Here is a 26,765-nt window from a genome sequence, read left to right on the forward strand (position 1 = left end):
AGACACCACTAGTTTGCCTTCCATCTGGGGATGTGTTCTCAGAACTGACAGAAGTACTTGTAACTCTTGAATCTCCCCCTGCTGCATTGTCATCGTCATCATTCAAAATCAGCCTCTCCTGAGAGACTCCTGTTCCATTTCCTATCTCTTGTATGGGGTCTGCCCGTAAACATGTACAAAGAGAATTCATACGGCTTATTACTTTAGTCCACATTTGTTCCACTATTGAACAGTCTGTGTATACATTTACATCCCTCAAGGAACACCAAATATTGAAGATTATCCCTAGCGACATGAAAGAAAATTCTAACTTGAAAGGCCCCATGAATGGGTCCGCTTTTTCCATGAATTTGTCCAAGGATGTTGTATGACTTAAACAGTTAATTTCATGTTGTGTAGTATTATTGGTGAAACCTTGGTAGAGACTCATCTCGGAGGAGTTATCTTCCTTCGCTCGGAAGAAATCGTCTATTATATCTAGTGACCATTGCAAAATGTTGACGAAAAATAGGATTATAATTGTGTATTGAAACCAACTGGAATTTCTGAAAACGGCAGATTGAAATTTCTTCAAAAAACCCATTTGTACTGCTGTGAAAACCATGGAAATAATGTAATACACTAACAAGTCATAGTCAGCTCTTATGCCGACGAGTCCTTCGTACTTTCGCTTCACGTCATATCTAACATCTAGGCACTCGAATATTTCCATCGTATACACAAGTAATAACAAAAATTTACCGCTTCCGAAAAGGAATACACCCAGAATATTTATATTGAATGTACCTTGACGAGTGTGTCCATTGTAATTCTGACCTACATTGCAAGATGCATGATGGACTGGTGTTTGTCTTTGTTGAATGCCGGTGTTCTGTACGCAGCCATTCTCTCCCTCACCGTTGCCTTTACTATCTAAAGAATTTGAATCCCAGTAGAGAGCTCCACATTTCTGCCAGGTTTCAGCACGTACAAAGTACCACAGCATGATCAGTAATGCCATCGAAAGGCAGACAATCTTATACACGACTACAGACGGTAAGAGGCTACGTTGAAAGTCCTGCTCAATATCAGGTAGCGGTATCCAATAACCGATCTGCAGTACCACACCGGCAGATATCACGATGCACATCAACAAGGTGGCTGAAGTCCTTCCGTCCTCCTTTCCATTTGCTTGATCGTGGTTTAGTCTGCGACCAGCAATGAGGGGGTTCAAAATCCATCTTCTATCTCTCTCCATGCTTAAACAGATCGGAGAACACACTGTCCGTGGAGGCTAAGGTATTGCCTACGTCTTTGGCGGGCAGAGAATTAAGTCAGTCCATATGCATGGAGGTATACGGACGGAGTCTTCGCTCCGACAAAACCCAGCCCACTATACTGTTCAATCTCAGTGACTGTAGCTTTAACTTATACAGGGACTAATCAACGCATCCACCATCGAGTTTGAAATCAGCTTTCGTAACACTTTTCCTCTTTCTGTTTTGAAAATTCTTGGAATTTGAGCTAAATTGACTCTCAAAATTTCCATTCTATCTTTGGATGTGTTCTTTCACTTTCGATGAACTCATGAATATTTTCCAGTTAGCTGATTCACTACTCAGGTGATGTCATTCAACTTTAACCCCACAGTAGAGCCAATCAACCGTTTGGTGAGTCATTTTAAATTCAGAGGTCTTTAGACATTCACCTTAGAGTAGCTACAGTTTAAAGGTCTGAGCTTACAGCTAGCTAGCAAGCAATCCGGAATTGTTAAAGACTTTGTCACCTGCCTGGCTTGTTTACATGGAACACAATTAAATTGTGACACACTGACTACTCATAGCTTTAGCTTGAGAGACTTACTGTAATTTAAGAAGTGCGTGGTGTTGTAGCGAGCGATCTGTTTATCTGCCCGTCTCATTCATAACGAAGCCCTAGTCTTACCCATGCTGTTTATAAGTAGCTAGCTGTCGGAAGTGTCGCCGCCTCACGTTGACAAATGAAGACCTTCCTGTCACCTTCAATAGACTGTGACCCCTCGTATAGTATGCCCGGTTAGTATGATATACATGGGATTTTGCCTGACAGTTTTATCATAACAGAACTTACTGGATGTAACCTTGTATATAGTCACCCTTCAAATGTGTTTATTTAGTGAATTACTGTGTTATGAAGACTTCACAAAGCCTAAGTTTAATAGCAGTCACCATGGACTCGGAATTTTACGATTTCACCTATGTGTCATTCATTGGTGCTTTCATCCTTACCAGCAGCGATATAGAAGTTGTCGTTACGGAAGATGACAGAGCATTTATAGCTACAAGCAATACAGTGACTAAAATTACTTCTAACAACTTCTGCTTAATTTGTCATCATTAGATCACAGGGAGCAGGGAACATAATCTTAAATTTGCGACATTTGTTTTCTTTTTTGCGATAGTGGAGTAAAACTTTATTAACTTCTATGTTTTTCCCCTGTTGGTTGGCTGAATAACTCTGGCCTCCATTTTCCAACTTAGATGATTATGCTAGTACTGGTACGTAAAAGTTGCGTCCATAATATTAATACTTCTCTGTATTACCTCTGTCAAGTGACTCGATGCCCGATCCCTGATCAGCCATATGTTGCTATCTGGTTGGCCAAGTTAATGGCTACTGTTTATCTACAGCTCAGCTGCTCTTTAATTCCGTGACTTTGTCACTTTGACCCATCTCAGCATAAATGTCCAATTTTCTACCCGCCACACAATCCACACAATACATGCCTGGTCTCGGCTCCTTCAATAGTTCATTATCGTTACCTAGCAACGCCGTTCAATACAGGTTAGATCATACATTATGGTATGCCCTACATCTTAAAAAGGTTTTAATATTTCAATTTCCGGAATGAAATGAAATTGCATCGAGTCAACCTTGAGTCGAGCAGCTGATAGCTAAAATAGTCACTTCCACTATTTTTAAATAACGTATTGTTATGCAAATATGTCAACAAAGCTGGGCATGCTCAAATGTAAACATGGTCTTCGATGAAACTGCAACCATCATCGTCTCGGCACTATACATTATGTCGCAACACATATTTCATTCACATTTACCGTGTTTTCAGTAACACCCGTAGCTTCGTTACCGAGTAGTCCTGGTATGATGGAAATACCATGGCAACAATTGGATTGTTGCGGATATTAGTAATAGTATTCATCAACCTGTCCCCCATCGAACCTCAACAAGGTTAGTCAAATTATTTGCCATATCTAACTCGTTATTCACTAGATTAAGAATTCATAATGCTAATTTAATGTGAAAACAAGTAACAGGTTGTTCCAGGCAATGATAGGTCATGAATAATTGTGTTTTCCTCGCAGGTCAAATACGCACACAAGTATATGCTACCAATATTATGCGCATGCGCTTGTATATTTTCATGTTTCCTCTGCCGGTCGTTATTCCCACGCACGTTTGCTTCTTTATCGACTTGTTTATTTTTCAGATAAATAAAATTCTAGTTATCATGGCTTTGAAGCATTGGAATTTAACCTGAATTTAAATATCATACTGATGTATAGACCCGTAGTTATATATGTAATATGACATGCGCTAAACATTTTTTACACAACAGGAACTGTACAACACTATTAAATATTTATACGTTAGAATTTAATTTATAACTATTTCGCTATCATGCTGTAGCCTACATTCGTATTTTCTGGTTGTTTGTCGGATTCTCGGAGGCCCCCCGATAATTTATCGTATTCTGCTGTCGCCGAGTATAGAATGCCATTTGGTTATATCGCCCTAGGATTTCTCAATTGACGCCCATTTTGCGTCACCGATATTACATTTCGTTTATTTCATTATCCCCCCCCCCTTATTTTCAAGGAATGGGGCGTTCATAGACGATTGACATGACCTATTCATACCAGTTATGATGTAAAAACTTCTATATTGGTATACACATATCTCTATATTGAATTCCAAAAACCTAACTTTGTTATTATGTTATGTTGCAATGCATAATTATGATAAAGACGGTAAATATGTTGAAATGTTTCCGAGCCGTCTGGAAAATTACCCGGAAATCTAATCCGGGCATATCAAAAGGCATGTCACGTCATATATTGAATATTGTGTTACTATATATATATATATATATATAGAATTATTGTACGATGACTGTATTGAGCAACCGCATATTGTGTCAGTGTATGTATGCATGCATGTACATGTATGTATGTATGTATGTATGTATGTATGTATGTATGTGTGTGTGTGTGTGTGCGTGCGTGCGTGCGTGCGTGCGTGCGTGCGTGCGTGCGTGCGTGCGTGCATGCACTATCTCCGCATGTACATACATACATACATACATACATACATACATACATACATACATGCATACATACATGCATGCATGCATGCATGTATGTATGTATGTATGTATGTATGTATGTATGTATGTATGTATGTATGTATGTATGTATGTATGTATGTATGTATGTATGTATGTATGTATGTATGTATGTATGTATGTATGTATGTATGTATGTATGTATGTATGTATGTATGTATGTATGTATGTATGTATGTATGTATGTATGTATGTATGTATGTATGTATGTATGTATGTATGTATGTATGTACATGCGGAGATAGTGGTTCTATGAATTTCATTCTGAGTACAGATATGTTTTAGCATCTAATATGATGAAATCCATTGTGCATAACTGACAGTATTTGTTGTTAGAATGGATGATATTTTCCTTTCCGGTATACATGACATGCAGTGATATCAATCACATATACGGTATTGTTGTAATTGGCAAATATGTTTTATGTTTTCACGTTACTCATCTATTGATATTTTAGCATGTTTTCCAAACCCGTGCCAAGTTGGAGGTAGCTGTGTTTTAGCAGCCAACAACTACGGCTACATTTGTCAATGTCACAGAGGCTACTATGGGCAGAATTGTGAACAACAGATAACTGGTAAGTTAATGTTATATGCATATAGGGCTACTATGGGCGGAATTGTGAACAACAGATAACTGGTAAGTTAATGTTATAGGGGCTACCATGGACATAATTGTGAACACCAGATAACTGGTGAATCAATTTCATAGGGGTTACCATGGACAGAATTGTGAATATCTGATATTTGGTATGTCACATGGGCTGCGATAGACAGAAATATGTGAAATATTGATAGCTAGTGTATTAAAGTCGATGTCATAGGGGCTATCGTAGAGTAATACATACCTAATGATCAAGTTTACATCAGCAATTGGTCAAAACAGAGCAGCTAGAAATAGTTACGATCTGTCAGTTGCAATCGACGACAGGGAATCTTGGGCGACTCATGGTGACTTCGATGCTTTCCTCTGCCGATTCATGGCCACAGAAAATGATATACGTGTATAGATAAACAAAACTGGTGGTCAGAAACGTGTTCTAAGGAAGAAAATCCGTCTTCAGCGAAATTTCAAGCTTACGTTTATACGCGAAGACTAGTTCACTTTAAATATAGACAAAAATTACATAGGGCGTTAGCGTTTTGAAGAGTTCTGGCCTTTAACTGGCAGGTGAGGAGGGCACTGGGCATCAATTTTGAAGACCATTTCTTTAAAATTACCACGTCCAAAGATATTAAAGATGAACCTCATTTCATTTAGGTTTGTCCCCATATACCACAATCTAAGGGGAATCGAAAATACTTACTGAAGTGGTCCTAACGACAACCTACTATAGACTAATTGTATTCTCTCATGTCTTGCAATAAGAACTCCGCAATAATAATTTTGGAAGCTTTTTATGCACAAATCATTCAGGCTAAGAAAAGAATGTATGTAACTTATAAATCAATTTGTTTGTATATTTTGTCTTATCTCTTTGAATGCTGTAAACGTTCATATTTTGCTCGTATTTGTATATGTGCGATTTTGGCCCGTTACCTTTAAGAGCAATACATATTATTATTTTTATTCAATATCTAAATATAACCTTTTTATATGATGATTCATCATGCTGTTAAAAATAAAAACGCAACGCGGTAATGACACTTTATAATGTATTCAAAATATCACAATTATAGGTTGTCGTTTTTTCCACCCACCAGATGTTCAACTTACTGCCGGCACAAAATGAATGTTAAGCTCGACCTTACGTCAGCATTTTTCACCATGCTTTCTACATAAAAATATTACTATGTGCCTACAAATATATCGTATATTTGGATTAATAAAATTGTTCTTTATTTTCATAAATTCTCAACAGATGTATCATTATGTTCAGCCAATTTTCACCTTTCATCCGGGACATTAACCTCACCGAATTATCCCAGTAACTATGACAACAGAAGTATCTGTTACTACTTCATCAAAGTGCCAAATCTTGACGGTGAACCCGAAATACGTCTGACGTTCACTGCCTTTCAAGTTGAAACAAGCAAAGACTTTTTATTCATCGGTACTGGTCCGACTGCCGATATCGAGCAAGAGGGTACTTTTGCGTTGACTGGGACTAGTTTGCCACCAGCACTAAGTTTTTACAACGACCAAATATGGCTGGTATTCATAGCCGACAATAGCATCACTGATTCGGGATGGCATATCCAATACGTATCAGGTAATATATGGTTGATTCATCTTCAAGTTGTGAAATACGAGGAAATATTTGAACACTTTTGGCCTGTGATCTTTTTGTGTTATTATCTTCGTATTCTTAGTAGTCGATTTCATTTCAGGTAATCCATGTATCAGCAATCCCTGTATGAATGGTGGTACATGTGATAACTTTTATCTTGTCTACGGCTGTAATTGTTTGTCGGAATGGACTGGTTCCAGATGTGAGACAGGTGTGTAGAAAGTTACCTCTTTGGAAATTACATCGTTTTTAATTCATTCGTGAAAAAAACAATACACCTATACGACTATTGCGGTCTTATATACTTTTCTCCCTCCCAATTTCTCTAGTATAAGGTCCACTATAATCTGCGCTGTCGAAACACACCCTTTTCCTCTCCACTCCACTCCACTTCACTCCACTCCACTCCTCTCCTCCCCACCTTTCCTCTCCACTCCACTCCACTCCACTCCCCTTCCCTCCTCCCACCTCTCCTCTCCACTCCACTCCACTCCACTCCACTCCACTCCACTCCACTCCACTCCTCTCCTCTCCTCCCCACCTCTCCACTTCACTAATCCCCATCTCTCCACTCCACTCCCCACCTCTCCACTTCACTTCACGCTTCATTCCTCCTCCCCTCCCCTCTCTTCTCCCCTCCCTCGCCTCCCCACCACTCCATTCTACTCCACCGTTAACCTCTACGTTGAGCCACTCCAAAATTTGAAAGTTCGACTATTCAACACTGTTCACGATTTATTATGAATAAATTTATATTTTACCCCTTAGCCGTTGTTATAGCAAGCAATCCATGTGACAGTAGTCCATGTGAAAACAACGGCACGTGTGTACAGGACGGTGCTCAGTATTTATGTAGATGTCCCACAGAATGGACAGGGACAGACTGTGATGAGATCGGTATGTTGCAATGAACTGTGCACGTGATTGGTGTATTGGGATGGTGACCAGGTTTCCTACGTGTGTGCGCGCATGTATCTTTAGAACCCCTAAACGACACAATCCTTGTATGCAAAAATTCTATGTAATGATAATTTATTGAAAGCTGCATGTTGGTCTTATGTACAACTACAAGTAAGCTGACTATCATTCATGACCACGTGACTACACACGTCATTGTGACAAAGTCCCCCTCCTAATCATTCGTTAATTCTTTGGCTAAGAACTTACAACACCGTGCAAAACTCTGTCATGCTACCTACTGCATGGATGACATTTTTTTCAGATATAGACGGAGAATAATATAATAAGAGCCTAACATTTTGTTTTCATTTCTTTTCTATCTTCTTCTTTTCCTTGTGGTTCTGTCCACCCATCCCTCCGTCCGTCCATCCCTCTTACCGTCTGTCTGTCCACCCATCCCCCTACCCATCCACCCACCCACCCGTCTGTCTGTCTGTCTGTCTGTCTGTCTGTCTGTCTGTCTGTCTGTCTGTCTGTCTGTCTTCCTTCCCTTACAGCCATCGATCCTTGCTTGTCGTTACCCTGTCTGAATGACGGCACATGTAACAGGGTGTCCAACACCAATATGTATACATGTTCCTGTCAAAGTTCATGGACAGGTGACAATTGTGAAACAGGTGAGTAGATTTATATCTGTCTTACCTATCCTGTATATTACATGTTTTCTGTTATAAGCATTAACATCCAGCTGTAAACACATATTTTCTAAACTACACATCCATCCATACGAATATGATGTTTGAAATGTACATACATCAAATGATAACACATTTGATGTCTAATTATTTGAAGATAAAAGGCAATTCAACACAATATGTTATCTATAAGAATATACTTCAATTTGTACTGTTACACAAGTTCTTGTTTTTCAAATGAAAGACGAACACACACGAATAACGAGGTGGGTCAGAATCTTCTGATAAACATAGTTATTACTAAATTGGAAAATCGAGAACTTTTGAGTTAATATTCATCCAAATATATACAGTGTTGGTATTCAAATGGTCACAACTCGTAATTTTGCTAATACTTCATTGAAAATTATCTTTCATTCAATTTCATTCTCGCAAGCCTAAGCATATTTTTCCGCTGACGTAACCTCTTGACCTTGCGTCATAGACGGTGCCGTAAAAGAGGCTGTGGTTCACTACGACGATTCAATGTAAACTTTGTACACTGCTGTGAATGTTACTTGGTATATAGCATTCGGTCCTTTATAAGCCTTCATTAACAAATCTCTTTTCTGTTTTCTCTCATTCTTGTTCTCTTACTATTATCCATTCTGTTCTTTGACTATGCTAATCCTTTATCAAAGCTATGATGGATTATCTTAATCCATGTACCAGTAACCCTTGCAATAACGGTGGATCATGTCAGAATGTCGATGGTACAGTTATATACTATTCCTGTTTTTGTGCAACTGGTTGGAGTGGAGCCCTCTGCCAGGAAGGTATTTGTCTGTGAAGATTCAAACCGTTGGATTTGGTTTTCCTGTACTGAAAATAAATATCTGATGCAGTGCGAATCTGTTTATTATTACATATAAGTACTAAGGGCAAATGAAGTTGATGTCTAACTTTTAACTAAAATAAATACCATATCCCACCACCTCCAGTTCAACGCACTCAATTTGCTGACTTATACAACATAAATCTGTGGGATTTACCTTTCCAACTTCACAACTATGCAATTGTGAAATATAAAAATGTATAGTTTACGTAAAGTCACTAAAGAAGTAATTTTACTGGACTTTAGTTTGAAAATATACCTTCAGTACTTGTTATTTATCATCATTGCTTTCATCAATTTATGTGTATATCTGCTCCAATCATAAACTCTGTAAACAACGAATACATTCGTATTTTTTGTCTGTTTTTCTTCTCACTCCTGCAGCGATGGACTCGTGTGTTAACAACTTCTGTCAAAATGGCGGTGTATGTCAGAGCGCAGGGGATTCTTATGCATGTCTCTGTTCACAACACTTTTACGGACAATATTGTGAATCGGGTATATATATTAAACATTACAATAATGCAAATATTTTGGCAAGCTCTTTCCCCCGCAATGTGTTCAAATCTTTGTACAATTCTTACCCATTGCACAGACTATACAACACTTTCTTTATTCTCGATTTCCTGGACAGCATCCATGTTGCCATTGAACTCATCTCATTGAAGTCTTTCACCTAGCAACTTCTATCCTACCAAGTACCCATTTATACAACCGGGTAGACTTGTACACCTTAATGGTTCAAACCTTGCCCAATGACGTCGCATAATGAAAAGAAGGAGTATCTTATAGTCACAAATTAGATTATCAACAGATAGACAGGCTTCTAATTCTGTCGTCGTTAATTTGTGGCCGAATTAGCAAGATTAAGTTTGTCTCTGGCACTTAGCGCGAGGCAATGAAAGTGTGTGCTTATGCTTTACTAATGTTTACTTTGTTAGCATAACATGACTTCTGATGTATTTGAACACATGCTCGTACTGGTATTTATTTAGCACATAACGTCCAATAACACGTTTTGTTCAGTGGCACCGTTTGGACGTGTATTGTTATGTTGTGCACCTGTGTGTGTGTGTTTAAGCTGCGCAATACCTTTCTTCCGCCGATTGTGTGCACGCTTTATGTAACTTGTTGCTATGGTCACGCATGTCAGCGTTGTTTGCTGTGATCTTTCTGTCATTCAACATCACTGATATCATCCGTTCAGTGACTACTCTTCTCTTTCTAGCCATACCGTCATCTACAAACCCCTGTGACAGTAATCCCTGCCATAACAATGGCATATGTGAGAACGTCAATGATGACATCAGATACTACAGCTGTTACTGTCGACCAGCTTGGATTGGTCCCCTATGTCAAACAATGCTAGGTATAATATATAGTGTTTGTTAAACTGATTGCCATCAATCATGTCTTGCTGTGTCGTTTTTGTATTGATTTCAATGTTGAGCAATTGTATTTGTAAAGTACTCAAGTTTAACCATTAGGATAGCAGTACGCCCCCGTTTCTGTCAACTTGACACTCTTGTAGTTACATATTCGATGAACATCAGTGTGATCGCATATTTATAGGAGTGGCATTATTCTGTATAAATACCCATAATCATTCGTTCAATCCATGGGCGAAGGATTTCAAACTGTGATTACTTACGTATTTGTAAATCCCAGTTTTGTTTTGTTTTGGTTGCAGTGTTGTTGATTCAGTATTTTTCCATGACCATATAATCCTCGGTTATGGTTAATACTCATGTAAACGATCAACAACTACACTGTGTTCTCTCTGCCTAACTCTTACAGTAGCATAAATACGTCTGCGTCTCTTTGTAAATCTTCATTTCCCTCTCTGTTTATTCAGTTAACCCATGTGGTATTGAACCTTGCCAAAATGGTGGGCTTTGTACAGACTATGGTACATACTATACATGTACTTGTCTCTATGGTTACACTGGTACTAACTGTCAAACAGGTAATGGAAGATAAGATTCTACCAAAACATGTATAGACTTTTGCTAAGGAGACGATCTCCATACAACATTGCACAGACAACCATAGCCATAGCCATAACCGCAACTACATAGAAGCTGTCATATTCCTTATTTGTAACTGGAGAACGATGCAAACTCTATCATTTTTATTTTTTAAAAGTTACAAATAATAGATTTGATACCAAAAAACCACTGTGGCGATCGCAATATTAGTCCAAAGACCTTGTTTACTAATGAAATAGCTCTCAACCAGTCATTAAACATATATATAACATTGTCACAGACAGACAGGCAGACAGACAGACAGACAGACAGACAGACAAATGCACACACACAGAGACAGAGTGTGTGCATGGTCAATATCTACCATAATTTGATTTTGTCTATCTGTTCAGAAGAAGTAAATCCTTGTTCGAGTAACCCTTGTCAGAACGGAGGCAGCTGTTCAAACTTCGCTGTTAGATATTCATGTTCGTGTGTTGATGGTTTCATTGGAAGTAACTGTGAAACAGGTAATTGAATCAAAATAAGAGTAATGCACTGATAATTAAGTACAGAATGTTTAGTTCGGCTTGTGTTAATGCAGACTAAAAAAATAAATCGTATACAACGACCACTCTCTCAATCTCGTTTTATTATGCCATTGCTGTTGTTATTTTCATCATTGTTATTATAATTATCGTTGTGGTTGTAGTTATTGTTGTTGTTTCTCATGTCGTTTGCATTATTATTCAAATATTGATATTGGGATTCGTTTTGTATTTAACAAACTACTGATATTATACGGATAGTATGAAACATCTGAATCTGTTTATATTCTGCTGCAGCCAATCACTGTTTTTCTAATCCGTGTCAAAACGATGGGACGTGTGAAAACTCTGAAAATGGCTTCACCTGCATGTGCCCTGTACGATGGACTGGACCAACATGTATGGTTTGTAAGTATATGTATATTGACACTCCTCTATTTGTATCTGCATAAATATGCTGAACTGAATTAAGTTTCCGGTAGTGCAAGTAAAAATGTTAATATATTGATTTGCATTTGTTGTAGCTTTAAATCCCTGCTATAGCAATCCATGTGCCAATGGAGTATGTTATCCACAGGAAAATTATGACGCATTTGTTTGTCAATGTAACACTGGTTGGACTGGCCCTACGTGTTTACAACGTAAGTACACCAACTACATAAACTAAAATATTCACTATATACCATCCGTGTCAAACATAACAATGAAATACTCTTGGCCGCTGTTTGTGTCCATAAGTCAATAACTTGCACCTCGGGTACATCATGTATAATCTTACTAAGAAGCTTTAAGCTTCATTTAAACTTTAGGACGAGAAATTCAAAATATATATTAAATTCTTTTGTTTTTCCTATATAAGCTTAGATAGTTTGTGAATGAATTGATTTGTTTTTGTGTGATATATTTTTAATCACGATTTTAGCGGCTGACCCATGTGTTAGTAATCCCTGCGTAAATAACGGCGTGTGTAATAATATGGTAGTTAGATATACCTGTACATGTACCTCTCAGTGGACTGGAATACATTGTCAAACCAGTAAGTATCCATGGTATGATATGACGATGATCTTCTCATATTTGATGGTATAGATGAGTTGCGTAACAGTGACCCAATGACCTCATACTGTTTGCTTTGATTATAAATGACGCTTGATAAAGAGCAGTATGGTGGGAAGCAAAATAAGAAGAACTTTAAGCAAGCCGTGACAGTTGAAGAAGATATATAAAAAAGACTGCACGTCTACATCTTATTATAAAAAGTATTTAAAAAATGCAAGTTGCACCATCTGTGAAACAAACTAAATGTCAGAGTGTACTTGGAACAACATACATGCAGTCGTGTACCTTAAACGCCTTATCTCAGTGAGGTCAAGGTGAATCATTGATGTGGCTATATCATTCCAGTATTGCTAAAAGAAGTGAAGTTAAGGAAAGTATATCAACTTTGTCACCCCCTCCGCACCCATTTTTACAGGAGCCGACCCATGTATCAATGTCCAGTGTTTAAACAACGGTGTTTGTCTACAACGCATGGATGGCTATGAGTGTATTTGTCAGGCAGGCTTCACTGGGACACACTGTGAAACACGTGAGTTTGGACATACATTTGTATAAATGATGATATAAGGGGGAAATGCAAAGGGTTGTCATTTATTGTCAAACAGAAAACTCAAATACTATGCCAAACAAGTCTGACTCAAATATGCAGAGAAAACGTAAAAGATGTCTGATATTTTCTGACAGCTTTTTGGTGCCTTTGAAATCAAAATAGCAAATTTGTTATTCACCAAAGCATTAGCTACAACAGTCTTTTGAAGTGAAAGATTGTTGAACTTGTTTGTACTTCTTCTTTACAGAAATGAATCTATGTGATAGTGATCCTTGTCAAAATGGTGCAACATGTATCAATGAATTGATATACTATCGTTGTATTTGTACTAGTCAATATGAGGGAATTCATTGTGAAGTAGGTGAGTTTACAATAGCAATGTTTACAATTATTGTTGTTGGTAATGTGACTTTCCATATTGAGTTCTGGGTGATTCAAATGTTGCAACCTCCGTGGTGTGACTTGCTGTGGTGTGTGTGGCCTTCTATGTTGTGTTGTGTGTGGCTTTCCTTGTCACATTGTATGTTATGTTGCGTGTTGCGTTGGGTGTGACTTCCCATGCTGCATTGTGTGACATTGCATGTGTGACTTTTCAATTTGCGTTATGTGTGACTTTCTATGTTGCGTTATGTGTGACTTTCCATGTTGCGTTGTATGTGACTTTCCATGTTGCGTTGTGTGTGACTTTTCCATGTTGCATTGTGTATTACATTGCATACTTCATAGTGTGTGACTTCCATCTTCATCTAATGGTATGTTCTTTTCTCACACAATTATTTTGATAGAGAGAGATCCATGCGATTCTTCCCCTTGCCTGAACGGAGGAACGTGCGTTAGTGATGTAAATACGTATACTTGCCAATGTGATAGTGGATTTCTTGGCCTACACTGCGCAATCTGTAAGTGTACATGTATTTTATATAAAAAATTAAAACGTAAAATTATATAAAAGGGATTCTTTCTGTTGTATAAAGTTGACATGTTGCATTGTCCTTCATATTCAATTAAGTGTTAAGGTCATTTAAAACTGCCGTCCACATTCTTCAGTACTAAATACATTTCCAAAATCAAGTCTTCTTTTCCAACTTTTTTGTTGTAAGTCTTAAAGAGGCCATATGGATGACAAATGGGGTATTTATTTTGGATTTATTTTTATTTGATGAAAGAACTCTACTATGTTTTGATACTTATTTTGTAGCTTTTTGCAGTTTATTCAGTCACAAACACAGAATTGGTCTATGTTGTTTACTTTTTTTTCAAGTAAGAAAGCATGATAGTAGAGTTCTTTCATGAATTTAAGAAATCTAAAACAAATACCTATGCCATCCGTGTGGCCACTGTAAGCTTAAACATGAATTATTTAAAATCAAAATCAACGAAATTATTATCACATATGAATATGTTATAGTTGTTTTGGCCATTTATCATTTTGGTCAAATATGCAAATATATATAAAATGGAGAATAAAATAAATTTGAAACAATACATGCATTGAATACTGGAGATGAAATATCATATATGCTTGATGATGCATGGTCTTTTAGGCGGCAGTATTATGTTTACTAACTACCAGTTATGAGAGATATTATAATGTTTAATAGTTCTTACAGCTGGTAGGATATTTGCATGAGTATTCTTTTAGGATGATCTAACAGTTCGCATGTTTCATGAATTTTTTCCATGTGAAACATATACAACTATGCCCCCCCCCCTCCACCGCTACCACCTTATAGTCTATCAGACGAACACAAATGTTATCAAAAATGACACCTCCCTATAATAGAGTCATATAGACTAAGATTGGAATGGCAAATTCACCTGTCATCCACTGTTTCTGAAATGACTACATTTATAGTCGCCCCATATGCTGTGATTTTAGATATAATGAAATAAAAAGGTAAGTGAATTGATATGAATGACGGTTTATAAATGTACGTTTGCTATATATGTAGTGAATGTGTGTAGCAGTCAGCCTTGTCTTAATGGAGGATCATGTCACACACGATTAACGGCTAACCAAGATGCTTCAGTATATTTTTGTGACTGTACGGAGGAATATTTTGGAAATAATTGTCAGTTGAAAGGTAAGACTTTCCCGGGCGTCGTTGAAATCCACCGTGTGTAACACGCTCATTACACAGGTTGGATGACATTTTCTTCATGGTGTGCCGAGGTCATTGTCATACTTCGAAATCCAATATGGCGACTGTATGTGCAACAGCTTGGTGAAGTAGAAAATTAGATTAGCTTTTCCGTATACATAGTTGTCATTTGTGTAGTAGTGCAAGACAGTTTTATTCTCCATGTTAAAACTTTACTATCACTTTACATCCCGTTTCACGTTACCGTTCACCGACTGTGTTTCATACAACCCACACAGAAACCAATAAGACCTGCCAACATATTCTACACTATAAAAGAGAGCAAGATCGAAATTTCTTGTTACATTTTGGCTATCATGAAATAAACCATTTAAACGCATTGGAACTAGAGGCAGACACATATACGCCAATGATTTGACCTCTACATTTGATGTCTGTATGATGTCACATTTAGTAATTAGTATTCATTCAATCTTGCTATCTTTAAGTGTAGCATGTGCAGTTTCTTTTTGGTTTCTTGGTTTCTGCGTGGTCGTACCAGACAAAACCGGGGAATGGTAACTTCAAATGGGCTGTATTTAGTCCACGTCTTGGCATGGTAGCCTGCTCGACTGTCCTTCAGGTGGTGCTTGGTATAATGCGTTATGTATTCTTATGCATGATGATGATGATGATGATGATGATGATGACAACGATGTACCTGTCTTGAGTATATATACATGAGATCTACATAATAATGTGATAATTAACACAAAGTTCACCATTTACTAAGTGTGTGCTTATGTGTCTTTAGATTACAGACCATGTGACAGCAATCCTTGTCTGAATGGTGGCATGTGCATTGACGACATTCTGACATATGCATGTGTTTGTACCGAACTATGGACTGGATCACATTGCGAAACATGTAAGTATCGGCCATAAATGTACGGTCTAAAAACAGTAAGTTTATTTTTCGTACATGACAAGTCCAATAAGTTGCTTCGATATTGTTTCCCTCTGATCTCCCCCTGAACGTTTACGTTGTGGCTCCAATATGTTTAACTTACCCTAGTATTCATCAGTCAATGTTGTGTTTCCAAAGTGTTTTAGTTACCCTAGTATTTCTACCAATTCTTTAAACCATGATTATTTCTCATCATTTTCAACTTTATTACTTCCTACGTATTTCTATGATTTGTAACTTATTATTTTTGACCAGATTATACCTGCGATCCCAATCCCTGCATGTACGGTGGAACGTGTTCAAGTCAAGGTGGAAATTCCTATAATTGTCAGTGCCCCCCTGAATGGAAAGGGATTAACTGTCAACAAGGTATCCTTAGAATTGGTTCATTTTCTCCCTAATTGTGATAATTGTGCCATTTTACTGGATATATAGAAGGAAGGATGGAAAAAACAACAATCCACGCCATCCAAGATCCTTGATAATAAATGGAATAAATGTTAATATTGCCATACCATCCAGCATTTTGGTGTGGAAAAAGACATGAATGTGATATGAATGCAATGTTGAGGGTCGTAAACATATCTTCGTCGCTGAATGAAAGAATTTGAATCTTACAGTAACATTTGAATATCCTAGAAGTGTGCTCCTTAGGTGTTAACGTTGCTATGGAAATCATTTTCGTAAAAGGTTGACTCAACCAAGAGAAAAAGAAAGATCTGAATAATAATTTAAATGTCGATAAGTTTCATTTTAAAATTGCTTTTGCCATATTAGGTTGACATTTATACCAGTCAACTGGTGTCATAAATGATACCAGCATGTTGTAGATTATACCAACGTAATAACATTTACTTGCATTCTTCAGTTTCGGATCTATGCTTTACGGTTACTTGTCAAAATGGCGGCATCTGTACAGCAGTTGATGATTCCTTCAGTTGTACCTGCCCACTTGGCTGGGGTGGTCCATTGTGCAATATAGGTAAGTGAATTATGTAAACTTAAACTCTCGCTCAACTAATTTCGACATAGCTGGGCTAAACGCTTGATTGAGAAAAATGTAATGGCGTACAGTGTCAGTAGTCCTGTGAATATTTTGTGCCAACAATTGGCTGGGCCATATATCGCTTCAAAATCACACCTCGTTGAAAAATAGTTTACTTATGGACACATCTTTTCAGAATACTAATGAATGTGATATCTTGATTATGTTAACTTAATGCTTATTTTGAAATTATAATTCCAGTGATCGATCCTTGTAACCCATCTCCTTGTTACGGAGGCGGAACCTGTGTACCTTTGACTACTTTGGAGTCATTTACCTGTATATGTCCACTGGGAAAGACTGGCACATACTGCGAAGAAAGTAAGAAAGCATAACCCTTAACTCTAAAAACCAACATTCACGATAGACATCATATACTTCACATGCATGCATGCATACATTCTTCACATGCATACATACATACATACATACATACATACATACATACATACATACATACATACATACATACATGGACAGACATACATACATTTAATGAATCAGATGTAATTGTCGCTGTTTTGTAACAAAATCTAAACTATAATCTTCAGATTTTTTTTCTACCTTTGTAAGTGGTGATTTGTAAATAAAAAACTACAATTTTTATGTTGGCCCTAATTAATTACCTAATTAATGATGTTTTGTACACACTCGTACTATTATTGACATGTACTAATCACGTGGCAATGTAGCACAAACTGCAGTATTTCGAAGAAAAAGTCTGGTCATTTAGAGGTTTCTGATTTTCTCTAAACAGTTATCTATTGGTGTGACAGCAACCCTTGTTTAAACGAAGCTACGTGTACATCATTCGTGAACTATTATTTATGTATCTGTAAAGAAGGCTGGACTGGTATCAACTGTGAAACAGGTACGTAGGTCAGAAAACCATGACCATGGTAGCATTGAATTCCGCGATATATGTAAGTCTTCAGCATTACCACTCAGAGAGACTTATAAGAAATGTTTATCAACACATATTAGGGTTGTATGAATAGTTGATCGTGACATGCGTACGTGACTACAACATACAGTAAGTTCTTATGTCGATCAAGACATAGCATATACGTATGCATAATATACAACATTCATTTTTACAGAGTTCGATCCTTGCAACAGTAATCCGTGTCGCAATGGTGGTATGTGTCAACTGACGTCATCGCTATCAGGTGAAATATCTTGTCAGTGTCTTACTGGATGGACTGGAGAGCATTGTCAAAGTGGTAAGCTTATACATACAACTTTGATTGTTGGTATTCACGAGGTTGGGCAGCTGTTCTGCAAGTATTCAACCCAGTGGCGTAAGCAGAATAATTTCAAAGTTGATCTCCCTATGTGTGTCACTAATAAAGAAGTACCTTACTTGAAGAGTGGACAATAGTAAAACTGGCATGGTTTGAATTATTACCTAGCAATAAATTTTAGCATATTGATACTAAGTATGTAGCAGGTTGTGCTGTTATCATTACACGACGGGAAAATCGAAATGTTTGAATATTGATAATAGCGAATGGAAGGGATTTTATAATATTACTTCTCGTGTCACTAATACTAATTACATGTTAAAACACGGCAACATATCATTATTTTGTCGAATATACTATTTTCTCCTCCTTTCAGTTGATCCGTGTGGTAGTAACCCTTGTGCGAACGATGGGACATGCTTCGATGACGAGACACGATATGCTTGTAAATGTACTGCTCAGTGGAAAGGGACGAACTGTGAGATATGTAAGTCACACTACTACACGTACTCTATACTTTCAAAAATTCTTTTTCATTGCACACACCGGTGACGGTATATTTGGAATATTCGTAAACAACATTGTCCTTAATATTGTGTATTATCCCTGAAGAGAATATTAGCTCACAAGTGACTGTGATTCTTTGATTATGTTGTACATAGTACATAATGTTATCAGATCAATTTAATTTGAAACGCGGATCTCAGCCTTCTACTTTACCTAGCTTTTACGTAACAAAATGTCATAAAGAATTTACAAATTCTCGCAAGATGCCGTAACGTTCTTCTCACTATGCTTAATATAGACCTTTTCTCGTCGGACCACTTCAATCTTCTCGTATTGCATTTATTAAATGTATCGTCTTTTCAAACTAACGTTACTATCAATATTAAGGTAATAGCAAATTTCCTAAAGTTAGCTTATAGCGGTCGTACTCATGAAAAATTGCTAAGAAACACCCTAACTTCTTGATCAAGACCCTCTAAAAGAACGATATAAGTCTTTCCTAGTTCCGTATAGTCTTGTATTGATGGACGTTCGTTGGCTGCTTACTCATGCAGGAACAACTTTTGGTCATAATCTGACGTTGAGGCGAAGCGAGGTTTAGAGATCCAGAACCACGGATATCGTCTAGACAATATGTATGTGATTTCGAATATTGTACACCACTAATGCTAACTCTATCATGATGTAACTTCCATGTGTCGCTGTTTTGTCATTACAGCTACAAACCCATGTTACAGCGATCCATGCGTTAATGGTGCTACATGTTACATATTTGATAACATAGATTTTCATTGTCAATGCCTGCCGAGATTCACTGGTAAAAGATGTGAAATAGGTAAGCTTGATATTTACTGACTATAAATCTATATTGTAAGAATAGCATAATGCGGGTAAAACAACGTAAATGGTGTTTGATCCTAGTTTCTTCTGAAGTTTCTGTTGTTGGAAAACATTGCAAGACTTGTTATATTCATTTGATTAAACGGAACGCCATGGCCACTTCAAGAAATAAAGACATTTACATTAACGTTAGGTTCAGGAGAGTTATTTCATGGATATACATCATCTCCATTATGCAATAAACAAACACAATATACATGTGTTCGTGGTGAAAAAAATAAATTATGTGGGGTACTTTGAAAGTTGTTTTGAGTATCACTGGAGCCATAGAATACAAGATGTGGTATACAAGGAAAATATCATTTCCTTGTCGTCTGTGCTAGTATGTACCACCTTGAGATAGTGCTAGAGTCATAGACACGAGAAAGATATTTTCCTTCTCTGTGCTAGGATGTACCATCTTGAGATGGTGCTAGAGTCACAGATACAGGAAAAATCTTTTCCCTTGTCTGTGCTAGGATGTATACCACCTTCAGATGGTGCTCTTAGAGGGTGATAATGTGTCCAAACAAGATTACTATTAATTTTGCAGAGGTAAGTCCATGTGAGAGTGACCCATGTCGAAATGGCGGTGAATGTCAATCATTTTCACACTACTATCTGTGTGATTGTCCAGACGGTTACCATGGTACCCACTGTGAAAATGGTAAGTTGTAGAAGTTGCTTCTTTCATGTTGAACTTATCTATCAATTTTATAAATTTCATACGGCTACAAAGTTGCAGGGAATGGTTGAGAGTATACGAGTACCTCATGTTGAAATGTTTGTCATGAATTATGCCCTCTGTAGGATTGTAAAAGGTGCCTTAAACAAAGTGACAACACAATGTACACTGTAGGTACCTCATGTATTGGTTAGCTTGAAATACTAGGTTCACAATTTCTCCATCATCACGCATAAATGAATAAAACTTTATAACCCCAGATATATTAATTCATAATACTTTAGTAAAGAACGAATACTACCGTCACTCAAAGGCATTATGGTCACAAGTTGTGCCTTAAAATTACAAAATCGGTAATGGTTACTTAAAGTTATAATATTAAAGTTCGTACGACACGACTAGTCCAGTGAGAGATGAATCACAGTGTTGTAAACAGTCTGGACAAATAAGATTTAAAAAAAAACCTGAAAATGTGTTGTTCCAGTTTCCAAGACTAAATGTAGATTATTTCAAACTTGCTATACTCTGCGAAGTGAATATATTTGGCTACCTACATAACTTCGTAAGGTTAGGACAATCTGACAGAGAGCTATTGAAATGAGAGGAAATATATCAACATGTAATTTTTATCACAATGACGACACACAACAACCCGAATCCGAATATTTATCATTTTGTTGCCCTGAAGTGTCTTTCCAGGTGAATTTGAATGTACTAAACATATCCTATAATACTTAACATCGAATTTTATGATTGTTAGTTTGTGTATTGTTCTTAGTTATAGATCCAGACAAACCCTGCTCCAGTGTCCCGTGTCAAAATGACGGTGTATGCCATACCCCGGAGGATGATAGTTATTTCATCTGCCAATGTTTAGATGGGTGGATTGGTAATTTGTGTCAGGTCAGAGAAGGAGGTAGGTTACTCTCGGTCATTCTCACAAACCAGAGCTTATCTGTCTCCTGTGGCCATGGTACATCGAAAATCGGTGCGTCTAGGACGGTGCTGTAAAAGAGGCTGTGGTTTACGACGATGCTCTCAGTAAAATTCTAACCATTTAGATGCAGCAGAACCAATTATCAACACTGTTTAAGCAGCATATCACCTTATGAACCTCTTTACTGGCATCTGACTAGATGTGAATTCAGCATATATATACGTATACACCAGGCTACTGTCGAACATTTCAGATACCACTTTCGTGTTTGTAACATATGTTTACCTCAGTATGCCTATACACCTATGATGTAAATTCATGTAGTACTTTAAGTATTTTCTAAAGAATTTTGATTTTCCAAAATATAAAAGCATACTGAACTTATCTGGTATCGTTTCATCATATCCTGAATAGAAAATCTTTGCACAACAAGCCCCTGTTTAAATGGTGGAGACTGTTTTTCGACGGATGATTATCCATTTTATACATGTGCATGTATGACTGGATGGATGGGACAGAATTGTGAACAAGGTGAGAGTTTTTTTAAAACGTTTAGCCATTACCAAATGACAACAAAATTGAGCTTAGAATTGGTTTTTGTCTTAGATGATGTGAATTTTGTTTGCCTATAGCTTATATTATAAATAGGAAAACACAATTATATTATATGAAAATATGATCATTTTCTAACAGTTATAACATTTGCTTTCAATTTTTATTATTTTCAGTTCTTTGAATTAGAGCATTTCGTATCGATTGAAAACTACCATATAATGATATAAACTGTTCCTCATCACATACAGTGAAAGATTCAGAATTACCTTTTGTTGATCGGTTATGAAATGAACTGAATAACAATCTCAATGCTGTCTTTGTTGTTGTTTTTTAGTTGAGTCTGGTTTATGTACCACTGGTAATCCATGTCAGCATGGTGGTACGTGCTACCATACGAGTACTAGTTATATATGTCACTGTCCTAAGCTGTGGATTGGTCGACACTGTGATCAACGTAAGTTGTAGTTATACTCCTCTCCCCGACTCATTCTTACAAGCCAGTGCACCTATATCTACTGAAGCAATGAATACCGGACAGTGCCGTAAATAAGCCTGTGGTTTATGCTGTTGGTGCGCGCGACTCATCCACGTTGTTTCAACTGTGCTCTCATCAACTTCATTTAATGATCACTTTTTCAGTTAACAGGACACCTTTAGCACTAAGAAAGTGTCTGCAAACTCACTAACCATGAATGAAACTGTCCACATTTTCGTTAACAATTTCAATGATACTGTCCCCATCTTGTGAGCTGTTAAAATATAAGCTGCGCCTCGAACAAAATTACGGACGGGTTTCCCAAAAGCGTCCAAATAAAAACAGCAAATAGCCTCTGACCTGTACAATAACTATCGGTTTCACAGCATGTGCTTATGAGAATCACAAACTGATGTAATGCCAATCCCTTTTGGCGATTGGTGGCGCTGTTAATCACATTTGTCAAATGAATAGAATATTGACTGAGATGAAATACTAAAGATAGACTGGTTAGTTATATTACAATGCTATATAATACTATCTATAACACGGAGGTGGAAAACACTCATTTAATTCATGAATAATCCCTTTTTCCAATGATATCAAAATTTAATCATTTTTCGCCTACTAATTTTCTTTACATATCGGTGTTCATATTAAGGTGATGTTGTTATTGCGGGTATATTTAATTATGTATGTATGTTTTCATTTTCTGTTCAATACAGCCACAAACGTATGTGAAAGTGATCCTTGTGCAAATAACGCAACATGTTACCCAGTCCCCGATGGCTTTTACTGCGCATGTCCTCCAGGTTTCACAGGATTAACCTGTAGCTCAGGTCAGTTCAGGTCCTATTTTGCAGCAATACACAAATTGTTTTAAGCTCAGATATGATATTCTTTTGTCATCGATACTAACAATGCAGCCTTGTGACGTTTTAATCGCCACAGTTGTTCAAACGTTATATACATAGCCATCCTAATCTGTGATGAAAGAACAGAATACACACTCTAGAAAAAAAAACTACAACTCAATAATTTCGCTTTATAAAAAAATTGTTAATCGTTCTTCCTTATACTGAATGATGATGAGCGTCAAAATTCTAGTTACTTTCCCTGAACTTGTTATATTTATACTGAACTACTTGTTAGAGTTCCTGGGATGGGATGAAATGGAATGTAGCCGTTTTAGAAAATAATATATTGATTATGACTAATTACAAAAAAAATGAATTAAAATAATCGGTTAGATTTAAAAACACACAAATAAATTTTTTTTAAAAATTCTGATGTTTTTGAAAACAAAGTAAGAGTAAGCGAATTAAGAGTGATTACACCGAATACAAAATATATGTGTAATTGTCAGATACGTGTATTTGGTTTCTGACAGGATATCAGTTTTCAAAATTTTGGCACGTAAAAGGGATGTCATTTGTTAAAGATAAAGGGTTGTGTCGATGTATAATGACTGTTTTAATATAATTGGCATTGAGAAACATATCTGCAGACAAATGAATCATTTTTACAAAATTGATGGGATCTAATTATAGACCTTTAGTAATTTGAATATCAGTATGTACACTTTTTACTGGTATCGTCAACTTGTTTGTGTTATTTTATAAATGTAGCAATATTTACATATATCCCTGTCCCCCTGTGAGTCCTACAAACCATGGTCATTGCTATCCAATGAGAATAAAGGTCACGATATCTATTACATTTCATGTTTCTAGAAATCGATCCATGTCAGACCAACCCATGTTTAAATGGGGCACAGTGTTATCACCGCTCTGGTGGATTTTTCTGCGCATGTGCGTCTGGATTCACTGATACAACATGCAGTACAGGTAAGGTCGTGTTGTGGTGTGGTGACGTCATCGGATGTATTTTTATTTGACTGCATGGTTCATTCTACCCCTTACTTTACATGATAAAACAACGTATACAGATGTCAAAGGTCGTTAACACCTTATGTTTCCCAAAATTACTAAAATAACATAAAAGACGCTATTTTAGTCTGAAAAATAGCACAGTAGGTGTAATTAGAATGATTTTTTTCATATTATTGTTGTCCTGGATTTTTTTTATATTTTAATATATTTATGATATTGTTGTACTTGTTGAACAATTTATGGTTGTCTATCGATCCAATCATATCAATATCCCACAAAATAATGTAGAATTTGTTGACAAACAAGAAATCTAGCACGTGCCTTATTCATGAATGTTTATATACGGACATCAAGTCAGTGTACACTGTGACATTGACGATTAGCAGTGGGCTAGAAGGATAAATCTATTTCAAGTAAAAGTTTGGTTTATTTTTATGGGCGAAAATAACAAAAGCTATCTTAAATGTATAGACAGGTGCCATGTGAGGGCTTTAATAATTACGAAGTATATTTTAGATGAATTGTTAAATATCGGTGTCATTGGTAGTATTTTAAATTTTTGTATTCGTAGATATAGATGACTGTGCAGACGACCCATGTAAAAATGGCGGTACATGTTTTGATAGGAGAAATAGTTATCTGTGTATTTGTGATACAGAATACACTGGACTGTCGTGTGAAGAAGGTAACATTGGGTTATATTGCGTCTGTCTGTCTGTCTGTCTGTCTGTCTGTCTGCGTGCATGAGTATGTATGTATGTATGTATGTATGTATGCATGTATGTATGTATGTATGTATGTATGTATGTATGTATGTATGTATGTATGTATGTATGTATGTATGTATGTATGTTTGTGTGTGTATGGCAGTATGTATGTATGTATGTATGTATGTATGTTTGTGTGTGTATGGCAGTATGTATGTATGTATGTATGTATGTATGTATGTATGTGTGTGTATGTCTGTCTGCCTGTTTGTGTCTATCTGTCTGTCTGTCTGTTTGTTTGTCTGTGTCTGTCTGTCTATCTGTGTATGCCTGTCTGTCCACCCATCACCCGTCCGTCCGTCTGTCTGTCTGTCTGTCTGTCTGTCTGTCTCTGTCTGTCTGTATGTATGTCTGTCTGTCTGTCTGTCTGTCTGTCCTATAATGTTAACGCATCTTTTAACATTATTATCATCATTTGTTGGTTTATGGCAATTTTCAAAATGAGTAACAGTTGCATAAATTTATAAACTATTTCAAATCAAACAATTCCGATGGGCAAAAGTTGTTAAAGATGATATTTTGCGTGAATTACTAAATTCCTGTTTATATTTTCTTCACAGCCCTAAGCGTTAAAGCCGGAAGTTCTACCGTCCTACCGAATATGCAAATTTTACTTTCTATCCTGTGTGTTGTTGGAGCCCCATATATATTAATGTGTGTTAGGTAACACTGAGCGACATTCATAATAATATCTTTACCACACAATTTCAAAGTGTGGTAACGTCGGAATTTTTTTCTGTTTCGTTCCGAAGTTGAACTGAAGACATGTTATCTCTAGTACCAATACACCTTGTTGAGCCTAAATGAATACCTATCAAAGATCAAAGATAAATTTATTCTAGAACTGAAAATGGTATGTATGTATGTATGTATGTATGTATGTATGTATGTATGTATGTATGTATGTATGTATGTATGTATGTATGTATATGTGTGTGTGCGTGCGTGCGTGCGTGCGTGTGTGTGTGTAACATGTATGTATGTATGTATGTATGTACATGTATGTATGTATGTATGTATGTATGTATGTATGTATGTATGTATGTATGTATGTACACGTAAAACACTTTCGCCGTTGTATTTAAAGTTATAAGGCATCTATATTCCTTGCTGTACAGACAAGTCTGTCATATGGACTACATTCATGTCGTTGACACTGCTATTAATGGTTGCCATACATCATTACATGTAGGAATCTCTTTTATGGGTTTTTTGAACCTGTGTTAAATTGATGAGAATGGGTGTGGCCTCAAATGTGCGTGTATACGTATGTATGTACGTACGTACGTATGTATGTATGTATGTATGTATGTATGTATGTATGTATGCATACATGCATGTATGTACGTACGTACGTACGTATGTGTGTGTATGTATGTATGTGTGTGTATGTGTGTGTATGTATGTATGTATGTATGTATGTATGTATGTATGTGTGTGTGTGTACGTACGTACGTATTTATCTTAGTTTCAGTAATTACGTTAGTTTGATTATAGACAACGTTACCGTGATATTGTTATGAAAT

At 36.7% G+C, this 26,765-nt stretch overlaps 1 protein-coding gene across 4 annotated transcripts; it reads left to right on the top strand.

The window, feature by feature from the left end:
* Window positions 1-2,983: 2,983 nt before the first annotated feature.
* On the top strand, window positions 2,984-26,076 carry LOC144449154 (uncharacterized). Of its 4 annotated transcripts, XM_078139624.1 has the most exons (30): window positions 2,984-3,207; window positions 4,840-4,959; window positions 6,244-6,594; window positions 6,713-6,823; window positions 8,070-8,189; window positions 10,937-11,047; window positions 11,462-11,578; window positions 11,894-12,004; window positions 12,121-12,237; window positions 12,519-12,632; window positions 13,071-13,184; window positions 13,453-13,566; window positions 13,991-14,104; window positions 15,158-15,289; window positions 16,101-16,214; window positions 16,509-16,622; window positions 17,122-17,235; window positions 17,500-17,619; window positions 18,056-18,169; window positions 18,399-18,521; window positions 18,919-19,029; window positions 19,768-19,884; window positions 20,482-20,595; window positions 21,392-21,529; window positions 21,965-22,081; window positions 22,440-22,559; window positions 23,306-23,419; window positions 24,314-24,427; window positions 25,044-25,157; window positions 25,800-26,076. In XM_078139624.1, exons 1-30 carry the CDS (start codon window positions 3,135-3,137, stop codon window positions 25,904-25,906), a joined length of 3,684 nt encoding a protein of 1,227 aa, XP_077995750.1. In that variant the 5' UTR covers window positions 2,984-3,134; the 3' UTR covers window positions 25,907-26,076. The 4 variants fall into 4 exon arrangements, with proteins under 4 accessions (XP_077995750.1, XP_077995751.1, XP_077995752.1 ...); XM_078139625.1 differs by lacking the exon at window positions 16,509-16,622; XM_078139626.1 differs by lacking the exon at window positions 15,158-15,289.
* The last annotated feature ends 689 nt before the right edge of the window (window positions 26,077-26,765 follow it).

This window comes from Glandiceps talaboti, chromosome 18, assembly GCF_964340395.1.
Source record: "Glandiceps talaboti chromosome 18, keGlaTala1.1, whole genome shotgun sequence".
Taxonomy (NCBI): domain Eukaryota; kingdom Metazoa; phylum Hemichordata; class Enteropneusta; family Spengelidae; genus Glandiceps; species Glandiceps talaboti.